The sequence below is a fragment of the Adiantum capillus-veneris genome, chromosome 9 (genome assembly GCF_014529385.1).
Source record: "Adiantum capillus-veneris isolate H3 chromosome 9, ASM1452938v2, whole genome shotgun sequence".
Taxonomy (NCBI): Eukaryota; Viridiplantae; Streptophyta; class Polypodiopsida; order Polypodiales; family Pteridaceae; genus Adiantum; species Adiantum capillus-veneris.
In genome coordinates this window covers 42,712,937-42,722,248 of record NC_140939.1, presented here as the reverse complement: position 1 = coordinate 42,722,248, position 9,312 = coordinate 42,712,937, and the positions used below count along the sequence as shown (strand labels likewise).

Below are 9,312 nucleotides of genomic sequence, written 5' to 3'. Positions count from 1 at the left end.
ACAAAGTAGACCCTTATGCTTCTAAGTCTTTATGTTCATGATCAACTCATCAAACGAGGATTTGGTACGAAAAGTTACAATTGAATTGTTGGCTTACTGCTGCAAAGCTATCATTTTGGGGCCCAAAAATGAAAATGCAAGCAACTTTTATATCGATGTATATAGATCCAAAGAGTGGTGCTAAAGAAGTGTGTAGATATATCTACCTTCTTATGTGAGCTTTAAGAGCTCTCAAAATGAAAATGCTAACAAGTTGTACATCTACTAACATAATATGGCGGAAGGGGGAAGCCCCTTACATTTGTCGCAATTTGCGACCTGAAGGCTAAAGTCCAAAACAAAAACAAGCCCTTTTGCACGCGATAAAGAGGGAGAGAAGGGGAGAGAGAGAGGCCGCCGAAAGCGGCCGGCCGTACTAGTCAATATTTAAGATGCAAAATATGGTGATAGTCAAAAATTTTCAATCTTAGGTTCTAATGTGATTTTTGAAGTGCAGGCCTCGTGATTTTATCACTTGTTTTAATGTAAAAAGACCAAATGAGCTGGCTGCAAACGGGTGCAGTAATACTAGTGGGTGGACCGTAGAGTCGGTAAGTAGAGAAGTTACTCTTCTGCAACACTTTGGACAATGCTCACTCAATGAATGCACTTCTGAATTATTAGTAGCTCGGCTCTTCTTCCTCTCCGGCTCCCGATTTTTCTCCCATGGAAACAGCTGCTCTTATTCCTGCCCAGCACCGCGATTGGGTAGACAGGTTGCGACAGGGCGGGCCCTCCCCTCTGTCTCTCCACTCTGCCCCCAACAGCTGGGCATTCCCTTCCTGCCACCTCTTCTCCCTCCGCGGCCCCAATTACCTCACAACCAAGGCCAAGATCCCAGCCTCTGACTGCCTCCTCCATCCCCTTGCCTTTGACTTACTCCAAGGCCCCTCTCACATCTCCCACATCATGAACCACCCCCATTCGCGCGTCCGCGCCGCCCTCGACATCGCTCTCCGTGACACCGCGCCGTATCACCAGCCTTTTGTGTGGGCTTTCAACGTGCAGCTGGGCAACAACAATCATCACAGCCTGGTTTTGTACTTTGTTAGCTTCAGCAGCCCTCCCCAGGGCTCCCTTATGCAGAGATTCCTTGATGGGGATGATGCCTTCCGCAATGCCCGCCTCAAGCTCTTGACTCGCTTCCCCGAGGCACCATGGCTTGTGCAAGTGGCGATAGGGGAGAGGTGGCCTGTGTGTATGGTGGGTAAAATTATGAAGTGCACCTACATGAGGGAGAAGCACTACATGGAAGTGGATGTGGATGTAGGGTCATCGATGCTGATACGCACGGCCATAAGGCTCACATTTGGTCTTTTTCCGCTTGTCACGGCGGATATAGCCTTTGTGCTGGAGGGCAATGATCCAGATGAGCTTCCAGAGAAGATTTTGGGGGCAATGAGGCTTGTGAAGGGAGAGCCTTCCTCTGCCCCCTATATGGATATGGACATTGGTGAGGAAACAGCTAGTGAGAGTGAAGTGGTCGGTCACAAGAGTGCGAGTATCAAATCTAAGTTTATGAAGCTGTCAAGGTCCTCTGAGAAGGAGAAGGATCCTTGTGCTGGCTTTAAGTGGAAAAGGAATGCAAGTAGGGATGAAGAAGGTAAAGGAGCTGGTGTAGAATGACTGTGGGCGACTCAAATCATGCAAGGGAAGCTATTGGGTACCGGCCAACAAGGTCTGGCGGCCTCTCTCTCTCTCTCTCTCTCTCTCTCTCTCTTTAGCTATTGAGTTCAAGTCTCGTCAGATACATCTTTGATGTCTTCGGATCAATGTTGAGCGACAATCATTTTGCTAACCATACACAATTTTTTCCGCTAGGGAATTTGATAAATTTGGGCTTATTTTTGCATTTTCTCTCTCTCACACACACACGCGCGTACGTGGCACACACACGTGATTCACTTTTATTATTTTTGGGAGTCACGTGTGGTAGGTAGAGTTAATTGTCCTCACCTTAGTGTTGCAACTTGCAAGAGTGTGAAACATGAAGTTTGAATACAAGATCGCCAAGTCTACACCCCAATGCGAATGTACGTCTGCCCATCTTGGTCTTGATTTTTACTATTTGGTAAAATTAATTTACGTTTTTGTTTCCCACAAGTTAAAATATCGCGCAACTTGTTGATGATGAGATGCACCCAAGCATATTTAAAGTACTAGTGTGCCATAAATACCAAATGGGTTAGTTGTGTTAATGGAAATGGTGAGAGTTTATGGATCGATAAAAGTAATTTAGGTACCCCCACACGGGAAGGGGTAATTTGTAATTGCAAGAAATCTAACAATATCATGTCATGATCCCCAAGAAATCTAACAACAACATGTCATGATCACACGCAAAAGGATAAATTATTGTTATGTGGGAAAAGGGAAGGGGGGGGGGGGGGGGGGGGGTGTGGTTTGATGCAAATTTGAAAAGTTAAATTAAAAGGAGAAATTACAAGAGAAGGGCCTCAAGGTAGGGCAGAGGAAGGGCCCACGTGTACATCTTTACATCTCATGTATGCATTCAAACATGATGAGTCTAGGGACAGAGTACATTTGGTTGAAACAAAGCTTCCACTTTTGCCAAGGCAGGAACCTTTGTATCTCATGTTGACTTAGCTGAGAAACCATGTTCATATTAAGAGTACATGATATGGCAAGACATTTGATTTCATACATAAAGGAATAGGCTTGGGCCAGGCTATTGGGTTGATCAGATGTGGATTTGCTACGCCAGATGTTCCATATGTAGGAAGCTCTTATTTGGGACCAAAGATAGATGTCGAGACCCTGGCACTTTCCCAGTAGCAGCTCTTCCCAATTGAATGATTGAGGATGTAAAGTGTGGACAGCTCTCTGGAGGGTCTTTAGAATGTGTTTGTTTCTTGGACAATTGATAAACAAGTGAGCTAGAGTCTCCTCTTCAGTGTTACATCTATCACAAAGGTTCTGGGTGCCTCTGATTTTGTTAGCTTTGGCTCCAGTCCACACCCCATTATGTAGAATCAACAACAAGATCACACTTTGCTTCATGGACAAAGGAAAAGCCCATATACATCTGAACCTGTAGCTCCACTGCCTTTTGCTCCAAGATAATTTCCATCTGGAGTTAAGCTTCATTTGGAGGACATCAGACAGCTCTTTATCCTTCACAAAGGTCTTATAATACACCAACAGAGTGTTAGAAAGACTTTTGGCTTGGTGACAAGGTCTGGGAGTAATTGAGACCTGCTAATGGAACTTGATTAGAATAGGGCCAAACCACAAGGCAATAGCCATTGGCAAGTGAAAGGATTCTTTGATATTTTGTATGTCCATCCATTTGTGATTCCTATACAGATCTCCCCATGTTCTAATCCCCTTCTTAAAGCAGATAAGAGCTCTCTTGGAAAGTTGTATGCCCAGTTTGTGGGAATGGTAGCCAAACCAAATAGAATCCTGCATTACAAAATTAAGGTCATAGACAAGTTCAGGGGGTAAGGACTTGCCCTTCTTTATGTCCTGCTAGGATTCCCAATACTTGCAGATAAGATTAGTTCCTTTAAACTTCAGATCCAGCTGGCACAGAGTAATTTCCCTTAGGGATAAGCCTGACCAGGATTTGGAGTGCTGCACACAAAAACAGGTGAGATCTTTGAATTAGTTTAGCCCAATAGTCATCACAACCAATAGATCTAACAATCCATTTTGCAGCCAGTTTCTTGGCAAGGAACTCTATATTTAAGATGCCCAAACCACCAGCTTCTTTGGGTTGACAACAGGTGGACCAGGCCACTTTGGGAACTTTGGGTATGTCCTCATTTCCTCCCCATAAAAATCTTCGAGCTGTAGAGAAAATCTTGTTCATCTGAGATTTGGTAGGCCTCCAGCAAGCCAGAAAGTAAACCAATGATGAAAGAATATAATGGTTCAGAACAAACACCCTGGCTGGTAGAGTGGACTGCATATTATGCCATAAGAACACTTTCCTCCTGAACCTATTCAAAACCCATTCAAATCTCTGATTCATGCTGACTTTGAATCCCATGGGAATACCTAGAAGCCTGAACACTTTGCCATCTTCAATTTGTTGGCACCCAGCTTGAACCACCAAGGGAGGGGAAGAACCAGATGAAGCTTTATAACCCGTTTTACCATGATTTATCTTTGAGCCAGATGCCAAGCAAAAGGTGGTGAGGCATTGCCAGAAGCTCTCAATGGATCTGTCATCATTGCTTAGTAAGCTATTAGTGTCATCTGCAAACTGTTGCAGACAAAGTTCCTTCTCCATATTAGGAATTATGATGCCTTTAATAGCTCCTTGACTCGGGCAATCTTTGACCAACCATCCCAATGCATCTGAAGACATAGCATACAGAAGAGGGGAGAGTGGGCATCCCTGTCTGATGGATCTAGCCAGCTTAATGTCATCAGACAATTCACCATTAAGTGCAATTTTGGCAAATGAGTTTCCAAACAAAATATGCACATATCGAATGAACTGTTTACCAAAACCAATATCAGCTAAAGACTGCAATATAAAATCCCATTTAATTTTGTCATAAGCTTTGTCAAAGTCAATTTTAAAGAATATGTATTCCTGCCCTGACTCCATGGCATACTCCATTGCTTCCCACAGAGTTATAATTGCATCTAGAATATATCTGTTCTTGATAAACCCCTTTTGTTCTGGAAGAATGATTTTGTCCATATGTGGGCTGATCCTCCTAGCCAAGGATAGGGAAAAGATCTTGTAAATAGAAGTCAGACAAGAGATGGGTCTCCAATTGGAGAGCTCATCTTTGGCCCCCTTTTTGTGGATTAACTTGATAACCCCAGTGTTAACCTTAGAGGGAAGAGCTCCGAGTCTAACAGCTTCTAGCCAGACCTTCATAATGTAAGGTATGATGAAATCATGGTAAGCTTTGAAGAATTCATTGGGAATACCATCAATACCTGGGGATTTTCCATCTTTCATAGCCCTAATAGTCTCTCTAATCTCCCCCTCTGAAATGGGACTGTCCAACACAGTTGCCAGATCATGTGATAGACACTTTTTTTCTAATATTGGCAATGTGGGCTCTTGCATTTCTAATTTCCTCATTCCTGGAGGGGGGGACAGAGAAAATATTAGAGTAGAAAGAGTGAACAAATTCTAGGTTCTCTTTATGGTTCAAAACAACACTTCCATCAGTTTTCTTCAGTAAAGGGACATAGTCCCTAGCTTTCTTTTTTTTGAGAAGATTGAACATGTCTTTATTGGGCTTGTCGACCTTTCCAGCCCAAAATTCTCTAGTCCAAGCTAGGGCACTGTTAGCAACCAGGAGCTCTTCCTGTCTAAGATTATCCTTTAGGTCTACGAGTTCCTAAGTAGGGGGCTCATCTGGGGACAAACATTTCTCTAGGTCAGAGATCTTGTCCCTAATCATCATCCTTCTACTAGACCTAATTTCCTTGGCCTTCCTCTTATAATCAGTGAACAATCTCTGAATATTCTTGACAGCTAAGTCCCATGCCTTAAATGGTGAAGTACAAGCAGAAAAGGAAGAATGCATAACCTCTTTGACTTTAGCTTTAACAGAATTCAGTTTGAGCAATGCCTGGTCTAAATGTGGCCACCCAGCTTTAAATGAACACTCAGACTGATCAAGTACAGTAATGACAGGCAAGTGATCAGAAAGCAGGAGAGAATTATCTGTAACACAACTAATTTGCCAATGTTTCTACATCAAGTCCAAAGACATATAAACTCTGTCTAATCTGGCAAATCTAAAGTTCTCACCTGCGTGTTTATTACTCCAAGTGTGTCCAGATTCTTCAGAAATATCCATCAGCTCAAGATTATCTACCATATTGTCCCACTAGACCCTTTTCATTGCCTGTTATAATCTGCCCCAGATTTTTAAATCTATCCTGCAAAGATGTCACATTATTGAAGTCTCCAGCCAGGATAATGTGATTATGCAAGAGACTCAATTCATTCCAAGTAGCTGCTCTATCAGAGATAGAATTAGATGCATACAAACTGATAACTGTATAGTTGAAAGGTTCGGCAAGCTCAACACCTATCCAGTTGCCCCTTTGGGAGGATGGACACTGTTTGATCATGGAAGAATGTTTGGAATGGATGCCTATGGCAGCTCCACCTTTCCCATGTTGGTGAGAGGTAGTAAACCACAAGTACTGAGAGCCCATCCTCTTTAGATTGAATTCCAACTTGGAGCCTGAAAGTTTTAGTTCCTGAAGACAAATAATGTCAGCATTCAGAGAGATGTCAGCACACCACTTCTTAATGCTAGCTGCTTTAACCTGGTCTGAAAACCCCCTACAACTATAAGACAGTAATGTTAGTTTAGGGACTGTCATTTTTTACTGTTTTTTGAGGGTTTGGAAAGAACCATTGAAACTCTGCAGGGATCTAAATCCTTCTCTTTTTTCCTCTTGGGTTTACCTTTGATTATCACAGGTAGTACTTCCTCCTCTGCTGTAAGCATGTTAGTATCTTCAGATGTGCTAGGGGAGGCAGCTAAATTGAGTTTTTCTTTTTTGTCTGCCGCTTCAATCTCCTCTTCAAAGGATAAGGTGTGTTGATCAACTTGCATGCCTACGAATTGAGTACTAGGAATGTTCTCACCCTCACTGTCTAAGACTTGACTTTGATCCCCCCCTCTTCCTTGGAACCAGGAGTGAGAGCAATGTCACCGTTATTTTCTACAAGGGTGGGATTTGACGGATTGGTGGTATGGGTCTGTTTCTCAAGGGATAGAGACTGCTCAGGGCTATCAGGGATGAGACCAGAGGTTGCTATTCTAACATTGAGAGGATCAAATACATCCTCTAACCAAGCTTGAGGAGGTTGGCCTTTAGGAATGTTGCTTCTACTCCTTTGCTGCTTATAGGAGTTCCTCCTATGCACCTGCTGAAAAGGCCTTTCAACTTCTTCTTGTACCTCTTTCTCAGGTTCCTTTGGAGCAAGCTCAGGATAGTGCTTGATTAAATGACCTTGTTTCATGCAATTGAAACAAGTGTTGGGTAAGTTCCTGTAGAAAACTTTCTGAGTATGTAACATTTTACCAGTAGAGTCAGCTATAGGGATTTCAAACCTCAGATCTTTGTTAGTATCAATTTCAATCAATAGCTGAGGGTCCCATTTTGGATTAAAACCCCCCCTTGCTTTCTGGCCAAGAACTCTGCCCAACTGAGATCCCAACTCTTTGAGCTAGGGGTAGAACTCTACTGGTAAGTCTGGAAAATCGATCCAAATAGGCACTTTTGTTGGCTTATCACCCCTTGGGTTGAAGCCTTCAAACCATTTAAAGAGAGAGAGAGGGGTGTTCTTGATGAGCCATTGTCCTTGGCTGATAACCTAAAAGGCTTCATTGGCAGAGTCAAAGAAGAATAAATAGTAATTATTAGGTAAATATTGCACATGACTCGGTTTCATGTTTCTGTTTCCCCAGTGTTGAGCAATCCAAAGCTTCAATGCTTCTGCTGAAGGTCTAATCCCATGAACTAAGCCAATGACTACTCGTTCTTGCAATTGAGAATACCAAGCATGCAATGCTTTTTCTTCAATGACAAAAGTACCCTCGGGGAGGGGTACATGCTCATTATTGGAGTTAATCTGAGTTGGGGGACACGAAGAGGGATCAACATTAGGAATGGGAGCAAAAGCCTCTTCTCTCCCTTGGGGCGCTTGAGAGTGTGGGGGAAGGTCCTCATTGTACTTAATGAATGATTGTTCAAGCCCCCTCTTAAAAGGACCAGGGTCGCCACCATGAAATCCCTCATGCATGTGGTTAAGGTGAGTCGCATTACCAAAATAATCATCATTCCAAACAGGGTTTTGTACAAGGTGTGGCAGAGGACCCATACCTGGCTGCGCTGGAGATGGAGACCTTAGTATAGGGTTGCACTTCCCTTTGGTGACCCCTGCATCGTTTGAGGGGGGGAATGATGACTACCAGGGCTAAAGACAGAGAGCCCTTTTTCCAAAGAAATACTTGCATGTGGGGGGTATCTAGCCCCATGGGATGGAGGGGTAAATGCCTTATGCATTATCAACTTTGAAGGTGAGGTAAACCTGTCTTGCTGATTTTCTGCGCTGGGAATAAGCCCATTCCGTAGGGCTTCGTGTAACGCCATCCTTGACCCCCCCAAAGGGGGAAGCCTGAGGAAGAGTTAGAATCGAAGCGGACAGATCTTAGAAGAGGCAGGTGAAGAGAGGGACAGAGAGCGCTCAGAATTCTCAGCATTCAACATGCGCTTCCGACCCGCTTGGACTTGGAAGTTGGAACTCCCGTCTTCAACGTTCAGAGTTGCCGAGCGCACAGTGGGGGGGGGGGGGGGGGGGGGGGGGGGGGGTGGGTGGGTGGGGGGGGTGGGTTGTTTAAAGAGCAATTGGACTTCAAAGAGGTGCAATTGGTTCACCCCCACCTCTTTAATAAATTAATATTCTCCTTGGGATCATCTAAATGTGCATAGCACTATTCCTTTCCCCATGTAGAGCTTTTATTTCCACCTCCTCCAAAGCATGAAACGTTAATGAATAAACTTGTTTTTTTTAATTCAACTTGAGCATTCTCTTTTGCTTACAATTTTAAAACTTGCAGCTTTGAATTTTTTATTCTCTTGTAGCTTTCACTTCTCTAAGACTTACAATTTTATATTCTTTTTTAAAGCATCAGCGGACCAGTTCCATAACCTTTTATTTGAAATTTTTATTCGAAACAGTAGACATGTGGTTACATAACCTTTTTTGGTGGGAGGGGTAATTGTCACCATCGTCAGTTTGAAGGGGTAATTGAATTACAGTTACCCCCTCCCCTTTGGGGGGGGGGGGGGGGGGGGGGGGGGGGGGGGGGGGGGGGGGGGGCGGTGGCGACGGGGGCCCCTAATTATAGAACATGAGTGGTAATATATTACAAACAGGAAATTGGCTATGATTGCGAAATGGTTCAATCGTGGTAATTCGTACAATGAATCACACATATATGGTTAAATTCTGTCGATCGGGAATGATGAAGCTTATTGAATTGTAGATCACATAGGCATAGGTCAATGATGAGCATATCAAGCAAGAACATACAATAGGAATCATGATATAAAGAATAATAAACTTTGAGTTTTTGAAACCGTAATGAATCAGAGGAAATGAATGGTAGAGACCTAAAGGCCTCCACATCCTTTCGCATGCATCGAGAGGCTTTTCTAGCATGAATTTTCTTCCTAGTTTTGAAGTCTCTCATCATGACACGTGTACATCTTTTTGCTCATGACGCATATAATGAAGTACACACTATGTAT

General features: G+C 43.4%; 1 protein-coding gene across 1 annotated transcript; it reads left to right on the top strand.

The window, feature by feature from the left end:
- The first annotated feature begins 278 nt into the window (after positions 1–278).
- Positions 279–1,883, top strand: LOC147450413 (protein ENHANCED DISEASE RESISTANCE 2-like). Its single transcript, XM_086520713.1, has one exon. It carries the CDS (start codon positions 706–708, stop codon positions 1,663–1,665), a length of 960 nt encoding a protein of 319 aa, XP_086376839.1. The 5' UTR covers positions 279–705; the 3' UTR covers positions 1,666–1,883.
- Positions 1,884–9,312: the final 7,429 nt, after the last annotated feature.

Coding starts and splice junctions, on each gene's coding strand:
- LOC147450413 (XM_086520713.1), top strand. CDS start 706: ATGGAAACAGCTGCTCTTATTCCTGCCCAGCACCGCGATTGGGTAGAC.